Source organism: Daphnia pulex, chromosome 10 (assembly GCF_021134715.1).
Source record: "Daphnia pulex isolate KAP4 chromosome 10, ASM2113471v1".
Lineage (NCBI taxonomy): Eukaryota > Metazoa > Arthropoda > Branchiopoda > Diplostraca > Daphniidae > Daphnia > Daphnia pulex.
Window position 1 is genome coordinate 8,110,596 of NC_060026.1, and position 18,887 is coordinate 8,129,482.

At 40.4% G+C, this 18,887-nt stretch overlaps 1 protein-coding gene across 1 annotated transcript; it reads right to left on the reverse strand.

Moving 5' to 3' along the window:
* Window positions 1-2,147: 2,147 nt before the first annotated feature.
* On the reverse strand, window positions 2,148-7,205 carry LOC124203484. Its single transcript, XM_046600159.1, has 5 exons — window positions 6,699-7,205; window positions 6,374-6,532; window positions 4,951-6,324; window positions 3,972-4,842; window positions 2,148-3,901 (listed from the first exon to the last, which is right to left on the reverse strand). The coding sequence occupies exons 1-5, from the start codon at window positions 7,203-7,205 to the stop codon at window positions 2,148-2,150; spliced, it is 4,665 nt and encodes a 1,554-aa protein (XP_046456115.1).
* Between the last annotated feature and the right edge of the window lie 11,682 nt (window positions 7,206-18,887).

Genomic DNA, 18,887 nt, shown 5'->3' on the forward strand with positions numbered 1-18,887 from the left:
TTTTGCCCCGGTTGGCCATCCTGCCCCGGTTGTCCCGGTGGTCCTTGTTGGCCTGGTGGCCCTTGTTGGCCTGGTGGGCCTTGTTGGCCTGGTGGTCCTTTTTGACCCAGTAGTCCTAGTGGTATCGCCCTAGTTTCAGCCATTTTTTCGTCTGTCTCTGTTTGTTTAAATGTGTCTTCTTTCTCGACGTTTGTCAGGCTTTTGTTGAATACACGGTCTGGGATTGCACTTTTGTCAAATGTATCGAAGAACTCCTTATCGGTGGCAATTAACTCTCTTTCTAGATTTGCGATTATAGTTAGTCTCCTTTCAGTTTGTGGTTTATTCCTTACGTATTCGATTTTATATTTTAGTTCCAAGGTTTTTGTGCTTAATTGCTCCAATCGATTTTTTATTGCGGTTGATCTTTCGGATCTTCGAACGTTAGCGCCTGGTGATTCCTCTACGCTCTCTTTAATTGAAGGAGATGGCTCAGATTTTGTATTTACCTCCAATTTTGATTGATATTCTTCGGTCATGTAGGACTTTGAAGCTCTTGTCTTCGTGCTGAGTTTCCCACGTTGTTAGATTCCTTGGCTGATATTCGTCGTCTTGCAGAGTCCACGGCTGATATCCGTCGTCTTGAAGAGTCCACGGGTGATATCCGTCGTCTTGAAGAGTCCACGGGTGATATCCGTCGTCTTGAAGAGTCACTTTGATGGCTCCTTCCAGAATTGTTGATGGCTCCGATTCTGGTATGGGTAGATCAACAGAGTGCCTTTGTTACTCCGTTGACGGAGAATTTTGCCGGAAAGAGTCACTTCGACAGCTCTTTCTCAAAATTCTCGTTGGCTCAGCTACTATGGCCGTGATGATCAACAGAGTACCTTTGTTACTCTGTTGACGGAGAATTCGTTTGATAGAGTCCCTTCGACAACTCTTTCTCGTAATTCTCGTTTGCCTCTCGATCTATGGCCGTGTTGATCAACAGAGTGCCTTTGTTACTCTGTTGACGGAGAATTTTGCCGGAAAGAGTCACTTCGACAGCTCTTTCTCAAAATTCTCGTATGCCTCTGGTCTGCGGACGTGGTCTGCGGACGTGGTGATATGTAGATGGGTAGATCAACAGAGTGCCTTTGTTACTCTGTTGACGGAGAATTTTGCCGGAAAGAGTCACTTCGACAGCTCTTTCTCAAAATTCTCGTTGGCTCAGCTAATATGGCCGTGATGATCAAAAGAGTGCCTTTTTACTCTGTTGACGGAGAATTCGTTTGAAAGAGTCCCTTCGACAACTCTTTCTCGTAATTCTCGTTTGCCTCTCGATCTATGGCCGTGTTGATCAACAGAGTGCCTTTGTTACTCTGTTGACGGAGAATTCGTTAAAAGAGTCCCTTCGACAGCTCTTTCTCAGAATTCTCGTTTGCCTCTGGTCTGCGGACGTGGTGATGTGTAGATGCGTGTGTAGAAACACTTCAACACTTTCGCCCAAATTTCAGAGTTCAAATACTTGCTCAAATGGCAGAGTTCATAAACTCACTCAAATGGTAGAGTTCATAAATCCACGCAAATGGCAGAGTCCAAAAACTCGTTCAAATGGCAAAGTTCGAAATGGCACGTTCACCAATTGTAAGGGTCGTTCGAGACCTTACTTTTACTTATACTAAATAACACACAAGTGATCATCAGAGGATGACGCTTATGTATTACACTTTAACACTACACATACAGTACAAGCAGACAGTTCACAAGAGACCACAAGAGATAGTTAAGGCTTATATTACCAGAGGCGAGTCCGGAGCAGACTGCCTTCTGGAGGGAAACACGGGGCCTTTTATACTGCCCGAGACGCGTGAGTCATCGTGAGTCATCGTCTGGGTATTTAGGTCACGCCGGTGTCGCCGTTGAACTGTAGACGGTGGTGGACGGAGTTACTGTGAAGGTCGTGAGTGCATCCGCACTTGAGCTGCACGCGTGCACCCGCACTTGAACTGCGCGCGTCCCTGGTGCGCATGCGCGTGCACTGCGTATGAGCGCGGGTTGCGCATGCGCGTGTGTTGCGCATGCGCGCGCAACTTTAGATGCGCCGCTATACTTGGCTGGCTGCTCGTGCGCTCCCGTGGCTGGTTCCGGACACAGTACATGACAGATACATATAGTTAAGCCGATCCTTACAACATGACCGACACTGGCCCTCGTCTCGCGGCAAATCGTCGGAATGCCAGTAGAAACGAGCGGGCAGATAAATCAATGACAAGTTCAAGATGCACAGCACGGGTCACGGCGCACGTAAATAAACACACGTAGCACTTGCGATGATTGATCACTGTAGCTTCTTCGAATTCTTGTTCGATTGGAGCCTCTGCTTCCGTCAGTGGCTCCGGCTCTTGCTCTTGGGGAGCCTCTTCTGCAGAAAGTGGCTCCGGAATGGAATCCGCTTCGACAGAATTTTCCTTTTTCTTTGTTTTCTTGATTGTTACTAGCTTGTGATAAAGCGGTCCAGCAAAGTCGACACCAGTGACGTTAAACGCCTGCGGATTTTTCAGTCGATTGAGCGGAAGTGGCGCTGCAAGCTCGTTGAATGGTGGTGATGACAGTTTTTTGCATTTGACGCACTTGAACAACTCTTTCTTTGTCTGCTGACGTCCTCTGACGATCCAAAATCTTTCTTTGAGTTCGGAGAGGGTCGTTTTCACGCCAGCATGATGAAGCGATTCGTGCTTATCTGCAATAATAAATGAAACAATTTTGTGGTTAGCTGGTAGCAAGATTGGAGGCTCGATATTTTTGTCCCGGAGCGCGAGAATAACTCGGCCACTGATCCAGATTAGTTTGTCTCGTTCATCCCAGACTAGATTGAGAGATGCGATCTTTTCCTTTTGATGGATCGGTAGACCAAGCTGGAGTGTCTCGTATGCCTTCGGATACTTTTCTTTCTGGAGCTTCCTATAAATCGTCAGCTCCGCCTCGTCTAATTCTTCGCTTGCAAACCTGGCCACTCTGATAACTTTATCTTTCACTTTGATTGCTTCTGTTAGTCCTGCGCCTGGGTCACGTAATCGTTTACGGCTTCTGTTGGAGAACCTTAGCATCCAGGTTCGACTCCGCAGAAATCGATTCCAGGTTGATACGACATCTAAATCCCAGTCGATAGGCTCTATTGGCATTGCTACGGAAGCAGTGATAATAACTACTGCTCCTCTTGACTCTGCGTCTATAGTTTCTTGAATGGATGGATCTTGCTTTTCATGTTTGGAATCCGGCCAATTGTCTTCTTCTTCGATCAACCATTCGGGTCCGTGCCACCATAGCTGAGAATTTACCAGCGCTTGTGCTGGCGCTCCCCGCGAAGCAAGATCCGCTGGATTCTGGACTCCTGGGCAGTGCTTCCACCAATCCTTCTCGGAGACACCTTGAATTGTCTCCACCTGGTTCCGGACAAACGGCTTCCACTTGTTGGCGTCATCTCGGATCCATCCGAGCGTTACCAATGAATCAGACCAATACGTCACTCTCCAGTTTTCAATGTGCAGCGCTTTTCTTACAGTTTCACCTAGACGGACTGCCAAAAGAGAGCTTAATAATTCTAAACGTGGTAAGGTGACCTTACGTTTTGGTAGAGGCGCTACTTTCGTTTTGCTGACGAGAAATGTGGTGAACGGCTTTTCATTTGCTCTTTGGAGCCGTACGTAAGCTACGGCTCCGTACGCCGCTTCTGATGCGTCTCCGAACACGTGTAATTCTGCCTTCACTACATCTTTTCCGAATCCTACCCAGCGTGGTATTTTCAGCTGGTTGAAATTGATGACACCTTGCATCACTGCTCTCCATGACTTTTGGATTTTTTCTGGGGCAACTGCATCCCAATCTACGTCTTTTTCCCAAAGCCGTTGATAAATGATCTTCAGCAGGAGGACTGTTGGGGCTAAAAAACCCCAAAGGATCAAAAATTCTAGATGAAATACTTAAAATTTTTCTCTTTGTGATCCTTTCGCCGATTTCTTCCGCTGCTTGCACGATTGTGGATGGCTCGAATTGGAATGTATCGGATCCAGTATCCCACCGGATCCCGAGCACTTTCTGTTGATTATCCAAAGAGGGAGATAGCAGACCTACTGATTGGTTTTCGAGGCCTTTTTCTTCCAGGTGTTGACGGAGCTCTTCGCTATTTGTTGCGTAGCTCCTCATGTTGAGTTGTGCTTCACCGAAAAGGATGTTCGTCTCGTTGACTCTTGATTTGGCCGTTTTGACTTCGTCTGCTCCGCCTAAATAATCGTCGACGTACAAGTTTTCCATTAACTGTTCCACTGTGTCTGGATATCTAGAATAAACGGATTTTAGGTGCTTATTTACAGCTGCTCGAAGCAAAAAGGGACTAGGACTCAGGCCAAACGGAACTCTTAACCATTTGTAAGCAATCAGTGGGGAGCCAACTTTACTTGGCTCCGTAGACCATAAAAACCTGATCGCTTCTGCATCTTCGGGCTGTAGCGCTATGTTCAAAAACGCCTTTTCAATGTCGGCAATCCAGGCGATCTTGGTCATCCGGAATCGCATTGTGACTGAAAGGAGATCGGGGTTCAAATTCGGTCCGATTTCCAGCACTTCATTCAGGCTTGGCCCAAATTTCGATTTAGCTGCTCCATCAAAAACTGCGCGAATTTTCGTCGTGTTTTTGTCTCTTCTGAAAACTGGATGATTTGGTACATACGTGTGGTGACCATCGTATTCCATATCTGCTTCTTCCACGAACTTCTTGTCGATCAGTTGCTGGATCTCGTAGCTGTAGTCGGCGAGATCCTGTGGAGTCTTCCTTAGTCTTGCCAGCGTACTCTCCAGTCTTCCGGCGGTCAGATGGAAATTTCTCTGCAATCTCCATTGATCCGTCGTCCAGGGCAATGGTGTACAATAACGGCCATCCGGAAGTCAAGTTATCTCGTCTTCAAATCGGTCGAAACGATTATTCGGCTCCACCGCATCCGCTCCATCCAGATTCGCGAAATTCTCTAATTTCCAAAAAAGAGAAACATCAAATTTGATTGCATCCAGCTCGTCTTCTTCCATCCTTTTGGTGTCGGAGTCTAACTCTTTCCCATCCGATTCATCTGAGAGTGATGATTTTTCAGTTGGGGTTTGGAGACTGGAATTTCCTGTCTCCGAGGTTGATTTTTTCGACTGGACTGGAAAGGCTTTCGTTGAACTGGCGCAAGTTGTTGTGTATGGTGTTACGACATGAGAAGATGAATAATTGGATTGAGAGATTAAGTGTTGTATTATGTTTTGACCAGTTTTGGATGATGTTTCTTTTGATGGGCCGCCTAGCATTTTTCCAAATGGCGTGTTGTAGGCTCTCAACCCGCAGGGGCTTTGGATGGCTGCTCCGCTGTCTATGATCAAATTTATTTGGTCCATGCCCACCAAAATTCCGGATGGATGTTCTTCTTCCGTCTGAGGTCTGTCGAATCTATCGTCTGCCAACCTCTCGTCTTTCAACCAGAGTTGCTCCGCAAATCTGGACTTGATGTACGGGCCTGTGTTCGCGATGAATTCAGACTCTAAAGCAAGAAGATTGATTATTGGGGCTCCTTGCCAGGTGCCCCGCACTTTGAATTCCACCAAATTCTTCAATTCCGGCGGACTTTCTTTCTCTTGCTGGAATACTCTGACTGAGAGACTCTCGACCTGTTTTTTCTCTAAATTAAGATCTTCGGAGATTGATTTAAGAACCCATGTTCTATGGCTTCCTTTGTCGGCGAACAGGATGGTCTTCTTTTCTCGGCCATCCGGGCCGATCACGAATACTGTCGCCGTTTTTAACACAATATCGCCAAATATATTTGCACATGCTGTAGTGATGGTCGCGGCGTTTCCTGACACCGTGGAGCTGGTTGCCCCGGCTCCGGATGCTTCTGAAAATCTTGTGTCTTTTCGTTCACATAGAGCTGTGTGATGTCGGCCGCCGCATCGATTGCAATTTCTCGGCGAAGTACAGTCTTTGTTCGCATGACGTGTTCCAAAACAGTTGGTGCACCTTTGAAGCTCTGCTATCACTGCTTTCCTCTCCTTTAAATTCTTTGGGCATTTCGATGGCCAGTGCCCTTCGTTACAAAAGATGCAAGGTCTACTTGCTTCTCTTGGACCTGTGTTGGAATGAGGAGAATTATTTTCTGCTTTTTGATTTGGTTTTACCGGGTTAGCCGAATTCATTCTGGCTCCCGTTGCCAACTGCGAGGCTGTAGCCGGAGATGGTGCATGTTTTGGTTGCGGATTGCTTTGGGCTTGTTTCGGTTTTTCTGCTACCTTCAATCTGCTGAATCTCTCCGCCGCCTCTGTTTGTTCACGGATGAACTTAAGAACACAGTCGATATCTGTAGAGTCGTTGGTTTCCACTTCTGACCATTTCTCTTGAAGTTTGTACGGGACCAATTTGATTAGTTTGGTCCCAAGGAGGCTCCCATAGGTAGATTTCCCTTTTCCGAGAGTCTCCAATGCGCTGATGTGGGATCGGATCGTAAGCTGAAGGTTTCGCAGAGCTGCTACGTCCTTCGCGTACTGGCTGAAGAGAATCCAATTTTTCAAAATGAGCGCTGATTGACAAAATGACCTGCTTTTTTCCATAATTTTTTTGCAACTCGTCGACGGCGATTGGTGAGTTCTAAATTCTCGACAAACAGACGGGCTTCCCCCTTAAGGTATTCTTTTAAATAATCAAATTTTTGTACCGTTGAGAGGCTAGATGAATGCACGGCTGTGTTGAACGACTCCCAAAATGAGGTCCACTCTAGGATATCGCCTTTGAAGTGACGAATCTGTCGTTGTGGGAGTCGCGTTGCTTGTGCGACTCCGGCCGGCGCGTTCACAGTCACAGTGGGAGCGACAGCTGCTGGAATCGCGGCTATAAGTTGTTGCATGTTGACTTGGAGCATCTGTAGCAACCTCTTGTCTCTGTCTTCTTCTTTCTGCCTTTCTATATCCGCTGCTTTTTGCATTTCTTCATCTTCCTTAATAATCTCCCATTCTTTCTGTTTCGTGTTCAGAATTACTTTGGCTGCTCTGACATCGTCTTCGACATCTTGGATATAGTCACTTTCTGTCTGGAAATCTTCTGGAGGGGTATCCGCTGCATTCAGTTCCTCTTGAATTTTAGCTGAAAGCTGCTGAAAATATTCGAACTTAGTCTTCAGATCTTGTTTAAGGGCTTCCAGCTCATCTGACTTTTTCATCGTCATTGTGACTGGCTCGTACGTCTTCAGCTGATTAATTCTTTTTGTGATAAGGCCTTTCGTTGCAGATCTTAATGTTTTTGCTGTTTGTGAAGCCATTTTGAATTAGTGGCTCCGTCTACTGAGTGAGAGAGAACAGGAGATTAATGATTGCAATACAAATTGAATAATTATATCTTTGAGTCCGAGATGGCGCAACGTTCGCGTATTTTCACTTTTGTTGTGGTGGCGTAATCCTTCGTTGTGGAACACTCTTTTTGCCGGTTGCCACTCTTCCTAATTAAGAATAATTAATATGGAGCTAGATTATTACTAGCTCCGACAATATGATTGAATCACAAATTTTCAGTTATGGAGCTAGTTTGTTAACCGGCTCCGACAATACATTAAGTGAGAATAAGGAAAGAAGAAAAGAATTCTTTTTTTTTATCCGGCAACTTTGCACGGCTTTCTCTTTTTTTTGATCCGGCAACTTTGCACGGTTTTCTTTTTTTTTTAAGATTTAAAGATTTAGAATGAGGTTAATTTTTATACCCGTTTGTATTTAATGGCGCATGCCATCATTTCAAGAATGCAATACGGTATTTTAAGTTGACGGAAAACACAAATTATTCACGCCAATATTGTCTTCTTTCACGACCCCTAGTGGAACCGCGGCCAACTCCAGTCGGGATTGAAAATAAGGGCCTGGTTGGATCTTTGGGTGCCTGAAGATAATTTTCTGTGATCTCGGCTTGGCTGGCCCGGATTGAAGATCTGGCCAATGCCGCTGCTACTCCAGTCACCTCGTCGTCCTCGGCCAACAATTGCAGGACGTCCTCTTCCTCCGAGCTGGAGTCTGCGGCCGCTGGAGCCGCTGTCGATGGCGCCGGCTCCGTAAATATGACTCTCCTTTCCGACGTTGATGCTGGGGGCGCTGCTGTCACGGCTGCGTCTCCTTCCTTCGGCTTGTAGCGAAAATCGCCAGAAAAAACTGGCTTTTGGGCTTCTGCCAGCTGTTCCGGTGTCAGGAGTTTTTTTGCGATGTGTATAAAGCCTTCAATTGGAGCCGGAGCGTAAAAGATGCGGCGGTCGTGCGGGTCTTCTCTCAGGGGCCACCCTTTCTCCAGCCCTTGCAGCACGTAATCTTTTCTGATTTCACGTTGGATTTCGTCTGCTCTTGGATCACGTACTTCTGGGCCAGGATCTCTGGCTGGGACGATGGGTCTATTGAAGTATTCCTCCCGTCTCTTCTTCGCGGCCTCTCTCTTCCCCTCCGGTGTGTTGTGGTAGAGCTTGGGTAGACGTTCCTTTGTCCAAGGGGGGAGCTCCCCTCGAAGCCGAGCTGCGTGCCTCTCTTTCCTTTGCTTGTCGCGTCCTATTTTTAGGCTGTTGGTGGAGTACCTTGTTAGGCGCTCCGCTAATCTGCGGACGTTGGCAAAGAAATAACGGTGTTAATCAAATAGTTGAGCAACGAATATGAGATACGGCCGGGCAAAAAATACCAGACACGGCCGGCTGGGGCGACTATATTCTGTTCGCCCCGAGGACGATTTTTCTTTCACACAACACGCGCCAATTCAATGGAAGGGGAGAGAAAAACTCGGAGTGAGAGATGAGGGAGGAGAGAAGAAAGGAGGAGAGAAAAAAAATTTCAAAATGGCTGCCCACGTGGTGGGTGTTTTTTTTAACGATTTTAAGAGAAAAAAAATTTACTTCCCAATATTTTCTTTTCAATGGCGACTCTCGACTTTTTAATACGAATTTGATCAATTAACTTTACTTTTATAAATTCTACTTTGTTGAGAATTTTGGGTTCTGGTCTCAACTAGATCCCGAAATTCTATTGTTTTACAAGAGAGACAATGTGAGAAAGCAACATGAACAAGCAAATCGTTTTGAGTCGAGAGAAACGCGATTTTGTTTTACATTTGTCTACGATTACTCGACGACTCTGGAATCAAGAGCCAACCAACATAACGAAACGAAAGAAAATTTGGGAATTTGAGATGGGAGTAACTTGAGTGTGAGTCGAATGAGGGGAAAAAAAGAAAGGAAAAATGAAAAAGATACTAATTCAATCGGCTCGAAGGACCATGTTCGAGATGTAACGTTTTCCCGGAAGTGTTTGCCGGTTACATACCGAAAGTAAAGAGAAATAAACTAACACTTAGAAATGAGGTGTAGGCTCATTGACTTCTTTTTCACACTGATCTATTGATAGCTCAGAACATTCAATTTACACATTTGGGGTAGGGAAAAATGGTGACAATGGGGCCACCTAACGGGGGCCCCGAAGGCAATAATCATGAAGATGACGAGGTAGGCGACTCTGACGGCCAGATCTGGAAATAGGCTGTTGGGGTGTCGGTATATTCCCAACATTCTCCACGAGGTCTTAATATTTCTGCTGGCAGTGGACTAAAAATAATTGTTTTGTATTGGCGTAGAACTATTACTGCTGAGCAGTAAAGTTTGGGTATGAAATCTAATTTAGATTTTCGGAACTTTCAAATCCCATGTAGCACTGCTTGTCATTTTGAGGTCATGTTGATAAGAATTTGACGGCTGAATATTCATGGCTGAAATTCATGACATTAAATTTGATTATATGTCAGCTCAATAAAAGTTTTTTTTTCAATATCTTAATGCTCTTAGGTGTAATAATTTGTAACATATCTAGATAATATCAGTTTTTTACGTTTTATTGATCTGCTAATATGACAGAAATTGAATGTCTTTAGGAAATTGCAGTCAAGTAATACGAATAAATTGTTATTTACTCTATTATATACGTAATTTCTTATAACATCTTTATAGCTTACAAGAGTATAACACCTTAACACACTATACATAGAAATTATGCGTAAAAAATATAAATTTGTGAAAACAGGAAAAAAAGATGCTGATTTCTTAACATCCAATTTTCAAGCGTTTAATTCGTCGGTCCATTAATGTAAGGAATCGGCTAGAGACACAGCAGCAACAGACCAGTCATGTGACTGACGTCTGAAGTCAGTGACGTTCGTTGCCCTCACTTCTGCGAGGTCAACCTAACAGTACTTGGCCAGAAAAGTCACCCCTTTGGAAAAACCAAAGCTTGACCTCCAAGCATAGAGTTGACTCAAAATGCTACGAGTATTTACCCAGCTATCATTTATGACAAAGGTATTAAATAGAAATGGAAAGCGGGTAGGCGACTAGTTGAGTTTGAACTTTTGAAAATTGAAGCAGAGACCAGTTGTGTTCAGAACGAACGACCCATACCTTATTTACAAGACCTTTGACTGTATCCTTTCGAGTACTTAAGATGAGCATAATGCTATGTTGAATACATTATTTCCCAACTCTACAATGTTCTTCTTTTTAATAGTTTCACTCTTACCAAGTTACTTATTACATAAATGATGTGTCATTTTCTTTGCCTTCCACAAGAATATGTTTGTTTTTTACTTATTTTTTATCTCAATTTCTGTTCATGCGTCAAAAAAGGTGGGTTTTCAGTTCACTTTATAACGAAATAAATTGCGGGTGGGATCATAATGAAGTCTGAAATATTGTTGTGAGATAAAAGGCATAATGAATCATGCCTAACTTGTATTATACTATATTTCCGTAATAAAATTGCGTATACTTATGTTCTATCATAATAAATCGAAATTGCAATTTAGCGAATGATTTATTGAAAATAAAAATTGTGTATTCGTGTTTCATTCTAAAAATACAAATCAATATATAGCACACAATTCATTGATGATAATAAATTGCGCGCTCCTTTTCCATTCTAAGTTTAATTATTAGAATTTATTACTTATTACACAATTCATCGTGGTTTAGAATACTCCCCTACTTTGTGGATATCACGGAATCAATTGTATTTTAGCTATATGATGGTTCATATTTAATTTATATTTATGCGAGATTAATTTTATAACAAATGGTGAGTGGAGTCTTAGTTGAATCACTTTTATTTTAGTGAGAACATTGGCAACTCGTAATATTTAAATGTCAGAACCTTCTACTTCTTTTTAATCTTCTGCTTGGTGTTATTTAGAGTTACTGTGATGGCCTTTCTAATTGATGACACCTTTTCTTTCTTTTTCCTCTTTGGAAGTTTGGTTTAATTTATGTGATTGAGAGTTGCGTCTTACAGTAATTAAACATATGGTAAGGGTTGAATTATTCAGAATATTATCTAGCCAGCTAACCAATAATCTGTGCCCATTCTTTTTCATCCATTGATGCTTTATTCCCAGTAAGGTTGGCACCCATAGTGTGCGTTGCTAAATAGTCTTCCGAATACATCAGACGTTTTAGAGCAGCTAGAAAACGTTTGTAAGATTGTTGGTTTTTTGCGGGTATAAGATCAATAACCATTTGGGTAATTAGGAACTGAGCCACGATATCCGGTCTTCTTTGTGGGTGTGGGGTGGGTGTGGTGTGGGTCTTCTGCGTCGTTTTGAGATTCCGAGTTTTCCTAATTAAAGAATTTTATTACCATGGTCAAATAACTCACGAAATAAAAAAAAAAATGAAGCTATACTATACCGCTTCACTGCAATCGCGAAATGACTCATCGACTTGGCCCTGGAATATGGCAGAGCTAGTTGACACGTTGACACTGCTGAAATCACAAAGTGGTTCACCAATTTTTCCCTGGATTCTGGCTCTATCTCAGAGCTCTTTGACATGTTGACAGTGAAAGTAACAGCAGGTGAATATGATTTCTGCTTATTCGTTTGTGTTTGGCGATGAGCTCGTCAACCCATGACCTGACGCTACTGAATTCAGACATTTTAAAAAAAGTGAAAATCAGGAAAAATTAATGAGCAATAGGGGAAATGCACGTTGATCTACCTCTGCAGAACTTGAGTTCGCATTTAAGGTGGCTGTTCTCCTCTTTTAAAGCTCGCACCTTGTCTTTGAGGGCCTTATTTACTTCGTCGGATTACGTTGGCTTCATTTCGGCTTTCACGGTCTCCAAAGACGCCGATGTCGATCATGTTTGCCCAGCGGCTTTTTGATACGAAAGACGAGGAGGGCCACTGCTTCTTTTACCAGAAGAAAGAGTGTTTTTGGCATTATAAGATGAGGATAATTTTCGGGCTTTGGGAGACGAAACTATTTTGTTGATTTCCTTGCAAGTAGCACTACCCTAGAAATCAAAATATTTGTCGATGACTACACTATCACAATAAAATAAAGATTTTTTTGTAAATTTATTTTGGAATTGGAAAAATCAGCAATTTCTAATTCCACTGTGGTCGATTCTCCCGAGTGACCCCAAAATCTCTTTCTTTTTGAATGATTGACTGGCTGATCATCACTTTGCTAGATAAGCTTCCAGTCGAGCATGTCTGGTGCCAGGCTTGTCCTCAACTTGACGGCTGTTGAAATTTTCCTGAAATAAGTTGAGGAAACAACCAAAATGTATTATAATTAAAAAATTGCTTACAAGAAAAACAAACTTTACTTTCTGTTCCACAATTTTTTTTTTCAATGTGTTTTCGCTTTTAAGGATGTTAAGCTTTCTTTGGTTCAGTGGTTTTCTTGTAACATATAGGTTTGGTGTTAATGGTTTAATTGTTTGGTTAGTTTCTTCAGTCGTGTCCTTTCTTTGTTTTAATCTTTCAGACTTTCGTTCACCTCTACCTGCTGGTGCTACCTTAAACTTGCCATTAATTTTCTCGTCAGGTGTGTCAATTTTCTCCCATATTTTAACCTTGATCTTCCCAAAACGGTTAATTGTCAGAATTTCATCAGCCAAGCAATTTAGCTGAATTGATTCGACGAGGTAGATTAATAATGTAGGGCACATCTTCCATGAACAACAGGCATTTGCTTGAAGCACTAGAAAGGTCCCTTCGGGACATTACATCGAACAATTTGCCTTTCGGTGGCAAAACTATACTTGCTGCTTGGGAATTTCGGAAAATTCTACCTGCTAGTAAACATTGTTCTAGAGGACAAACTTTCGATGTAGTCAATAATCGATCACCACTTTGGCGACATTTTCAGATCATCAAGCTTACAGAAAATATACGTGTGCTACGTAATGGAATTGACGACCGATTATTTGATTTTGTTAATTTGATTTTATTTCTAGGGGAAAGATAAATAACTCCATTGTATTATGAAACTGATTTCATAGGACTTACAGAAGCAAACTGTTTCTTCATTAGTAACGAAAATCATCGGACATTACAGAAGGGAATGGCTGACCTAATATAGTTTGTATACCCTGACATTTAAAGATATGTTTCAAACAGAAATTGGTCAGCAGAGAGAAGTATATTAGCTCCACTAATCTTAACGGTTGAAGAAATCAATGAACTTTGCCTCGACTTGATTCCTGGAGAAAAACTTGGAAGCTACAGCACTCCACAGTTGACAAAGACGATTCCTCACGTTTTTCAACAGAATATTAAAATTCGTCGACTGCCAATGGCTCACCTCCACACAGTTTAGTGATGAAAATTGTTGCTAGGCTGATAATACTCACAGTAATATCAATCCGAAAGATGGAATCTGTAATGGAACCCGCCTGAAATTACAATCAATTCATGGTAAAATGCTAAAATGTGAGCACCACAATAACAGGGGGAAGTATAGATGGAAAAGTAGTATTCTTACTACGTATCACATTAGTCCAACGACTTGGAGTGATTTCCAGTAGATTGGAACAATGTACCATCGGAATGACGAAACCGAAAGTCGAACCATTCGAACGGCATTTGCAAAGACTGTAAACAACAGCCAGGGTCAATTGCTGGCATTTGTTGAAGTTTGGCTAAAGGAACCATCCAGATCATCCAACCATCCAGAGGTCATCCAGATAAAATGAAATATGTAATCAGACAACAAAAAGATTTCCCTGCAAATGCAACAAGGAATGTTATTGATCACGAAGTTTCTTACAGGTACTGAATTAAAAGTATTTAAAATATATTTAAAAAAATTGATTATCAAATTTCTACTTATATCTTCTTGAATATCTTTTATTAAGATGAGGTTTCCCAACCAACAAATGGAAAAATACAAAAAAACCTCATCATCTTCGTCATCACTCGGCTTAGTAAGCAGTGTCTCTTGAGTTGGAACTTATTGAAAAAAGAAAGGAAGTGTCGTACCTTTAGTTATCACTTACGCTAATATTACAATATGGATCCATAACGTTACATTGCATTGATAAAAATGGGTTGAAAGCTATTTTAATTTCGTTGTCTTTGTCGAAGATCCGATTTTTCTGCAACATATTGTAACAAGATTGACCACAATTTATTAGCTTTGTCCTCCAGCTAGGCGATTCCACGCCCTGTTCGTGTTACAAGTCTAGTGAAGTCAACTAAATAACCGTCCCCGTTTAATTCTTGTACACTTCCGCTTGAGGCCCGATGTCAGGCATCATGAAGCAACAGAAACAGGAAATTTAAATTCCTTTGAGCTTGGAACAAATGAACAGGACTAAATTAAGTATGTTACTGAAGTCGAGGCTACACTAGAGCTTTATTGAGCGTTACGTAAAATATTTTTGGTTTCAGAAAACGCATTTTAACGACGCAAAACTAGTTTCATTCCAAACAACGGTTGCTTCCACTGAAAACATTTTACGTAACGCTTACAAAAACTCTAGTGTAGCACAGGCTTTAGAGAACTGACACAGACCGACACAGACTGAGGCAGACTGTTGTTTTACTTTAAACTAGTGAAAACACCATTCCACTGCGTCTGCGTATTAATAGGTAGATATTTTGATTAGTAGGAGTACCAGGCATATATGGGAATATAATATCATCATTTTTCCAATGATCTATTTTCTTTCTATTACTCCGAATCACATATATATCCTTTCAAGAAGTCTTTTTGGAACCCATTTTAAGAAAATACGCGTGAATGCACTTAAGCAGGGCTGTAAAAACAATAACAATGGTATATGACCATGTTGTCAATCGCTTTTGTATACGATGCATTCCCTAGGTTTGATTATTTGAGATTCTGTCAAATAAATTCCCCTACAGTTATATGAAATCAAGATCCTTACTTTGTAGACGTGGTTTTTAAGTTCAGTCTGACTCAGAATCGAACTTTTTCGGTCAAAGTTAGGAATTGAAAATCTTACTTTGTCTTTGAAAGTTGACTTTCAAAAGTTAAGGAAGAAAGATATCACAAGTAAAGTAAGCAAATAAGACTTCGACCACCGATGAATTTGTCCAGAATGTCGATATCTTATCCAATTTCATTATTTCAGTAAATTTACGATAAATTCTTTTGAAGTTCTTCTTAGTCTAGGATAGATTACTGAACCCTTTAATTCACTTTCTATATTTGAAAGCTGTTACATAACAATACCCTTTGAGCTATTTTGGCTTACATTTTTATACTTCTGAATGTGTATGAGGTACTTTTGCAGAAGAAGCAGATTGGTGATATCCGAATCGTAAGGTTGAATGTGGGATGTGGGATCTAGTAGTCTAGAGCGTCAACGCCGTGTAAAAAAAGGCAATGAGGCTCTGGTTTCTAACCCCAGCTGAACCCGTCAGAAAAATTAAAGTAGTGCCCTGGAGACAGCATACATTACACGGGGTTCTTGATTGCTTTCAAGGATATGACGTTTAATATACTCTGAATTGTTAATCACATTTTAATTGGAAACTGAAGGCGCTTTGAGCATATAATGGAAAGGCGCCATATAAATAAAAACATATTTACCTACAAGGTTCGATTCTTACTCGCACTAACTTGAATTTAAGCACCTTTGTCAGACCATTCAAATTTCGAGAAGTGTTGCATGGCAAGTTAAGTGTTATCTAAATTTGTTATGTGAGTTGGTAGTACTTAGAATTGGCATTGTTGTGTCAATTCCTTAACTGCGTGTTCGGTATTTGATACTCATAAGAATCAAATTTTTCCATTTATTGTAGTAGAATTATTGGTCACGAAGATTTTGTCCTGGAGTGGAAACACGAGGAAATACAACTGATGAACAAAAATTGTGGCACTCACTGATCTTATTATCATCTGATATTTTTATAGGATCTTTGCTTCTTTTTTAGCAGTTAATAGGGGTCTGCGATTTCATACTAGACGGTAATTACAGGCTTACAGTAACAACTATATGACTCGGAAACTATTAAAATTTCAAACTCTGAGTATAAGCATAAGACTGAGAATATTTAGATCTATCAACGAAGAAGACAAGGAAAATTTTTAAATATTTCAATATACTAATTTTGAAACTTTCTTCAATTACTAATTTTATTGGTATCTATTTTTTTCTCCTCCGCTAAAAAATTATCCGGATCTTGTTCGTGATCGTAAATAATTCACCGATTTGTCCAATTCATCAATTTCAGAAACTTTCACAGAAATTTTTTTTACTATAATCAATATCTGATTCCGTATAAAGATTTGAACATAGTTTATTTCTTTAAAAGCTTAGCCTTCTATCCATTACGCTAAACATCGTCAATTGAAATGATAAAGCTAAAGGAATGACATACTGTAACTTATTTTTATTTTGCAAAATTACAGACCCGAAGGTTTAGCCAGAAGGCATCTATTTTAGTTTTCAGTAGAATGCAATACATTCTAAATTCAAATTTTAATTGGCAATGCTGTATATTTTTCAGAAAAAAACATCAGGGGTGCGACCAAAGAAAAAAATATACATGGGCTATCTAACTTGAAAGTTAAGACAGCCTGGCTAGCTACGTGCTAGCTTGTCACGTGATAGCACCGGTGACTGAAATTGGCTGGCTCAAAAGAATTTTCCGCTTCAAAATTCTAATTGTTCGGAAACAGGGGATAAAACGGATAAAAAAGGAAAGAAAATTATTATTCAATTTCTTAGGTATCTTACATACCCTACTTTTTTTCTTCCTTTGTCGTTAGTGAAGATACCCAGTTCAAAACATTAAACTGTTGCCAGACAGTTCAAATAAAAGCTTTTGAGATTTTCAGCGAAGCCCCAATGAAATTATTAGGGAAGCAAAATCCGTGTTGTTATCATCAAATGAAAAAAATTTCTTGAGGTCGTCCATTTTGACCGCAGTTTTTTTAATGACGGGTACATACAACACAGGAACACCTGACTTTCTTTGTTGCATATACTGTTATTTGGCAACATAGAAAATAATATTGGACACAAAAGACAAAAAATAATCGATTCCTTACGTTGGGCCAATAGAAATTCAAGAAATCAGGAAAACCAGGCTGTCTAAACGTTCAACACTGATAGCCCAGCTAACCTTTTTTACTTTGGACCCACTCCAGTTGATTTCATCAAATGGTCAGGAAAAGAGCTCTATGTCTCTAGAGATAGAATTGACTTTAGTAATATTTCAAAACATACTGTAAGGCCACATTTCTCAACACGAAGTTTCCATAGGGATGTTTTTTTGTTAATTGTCTATACATGTTCTCCAAATGGTTTTACGAAAAAAATTTGAGACATGACCCTTCAAGTTGAGGGGTCATATCACAACCAATTTTCAGTTTAGTTGAGAATTCTTAAATTTTTAAAAACGTCTCAAAGACAGACCAACATTAGTTTTGAATATTTAATGCCAGAAACTGTTCTGGAATCATAAATTCTGATATCGCCTCTTAAAGGAAATTATTGGATTTGTAGTTCTATTTCTATACAAATTATTATATAAAATTCTATAAAAATTCTATACAAACTTAAAAATAGGATCTGATTAGTCAAAAGAGCAATGTTTTCAAGATGTGATTAACAGCATTGAAAGAAATTCTTGAAGAAAGATTGATCCGATGGTAATCATGCATATTGGTATGGCCAAACATATGAAACCATAGTAGCATCCACAACATTCCTCGATGACTGTGAAAAATTGAAATTGTTTCTTACTAGTATTCTAACTTTTTACAATGAAAATAAATATACATATACACACATTCTCCAACCAGTTGACCAAGCAGATCATTTCTGAAGGACGCAAACTCCTTTTTCACTTGAGTGGCTTTCTGCACTGAAATGGTGATTAAAAATAAAATGGAAAGCATTTTTTTATACAGCAATACTTTAATCTATACAGTTGGTGAATTGACGAGAGACTTTATATCTTTCCAGTGTAAGTTGTTGTTTTTGTTCCATTTGGTTTAGAATAAGAGGTGTCTTCTTTGTCGACATTAATTGTTACGTCGGTAACGTCTTCACTTGTTCCTCGTTCCATGTTAAAACTTCACAGGCAAAAATTGTAGGCAAAATTATGTTAGTTTAAAGTTAGAAAAGGTCAAAAAGCCAGCAGCAGTTTAAAGGGCAAGACCCTTCAAGATGTGAAAAAAGAAGAAAAAGATAAAAGATGTGAAAAAAATTTGCAGTGAACTGCAACAGCAGACGATTTATTTTTTTAAACGGTTTCGCCTTTCTTCTCATACGTAGGGGCATCGTGCATTTGTGTACTAATTAACTAATTACTAAATAAACTACAATTAAGTTCTAGACACTATTTATAAGTGCTGAAATAAAATATTATTGGAAAATTATGACAGCGAATTCAATCTCGTAAATAAATGACGTTCTACTATTACCGCTATAACTATTTCAGTATCAGCTGCAAATATGTTTCTACATCCATATAATATCAGCAGCCTCTCATGCCTAGCATAGGCCTCCATAACGTGATGAAAACAATTCATTAGCTACAGCAATTTATACTGAAATAGGTTTAAGTGTTATTCGAGATA

Coding starts and splice junctions, on each gene's coding strand:
- LOC124203484 (XM_046600159.1), bottom strand. CDS start 7,205: ATGACGATGAAAAAGTCAGATGAGCTGGAAGCCCTTAAACAAGATCTG. Junction 6,325..6,373: donor TACAAACTTCAAGAGAAATG/GTCAGAAGTGGA, acceptor TGTGTTCTTAAG/TTCATCCGTGAACAAACAGA. Junction 3,902..3,971: donor GCAAGCAGCGGAAGAAATCG/GCGAAAGGATCA, acceptor GGGGTTTTTTAG/CCCCAACAGTCCTCCTGCTG.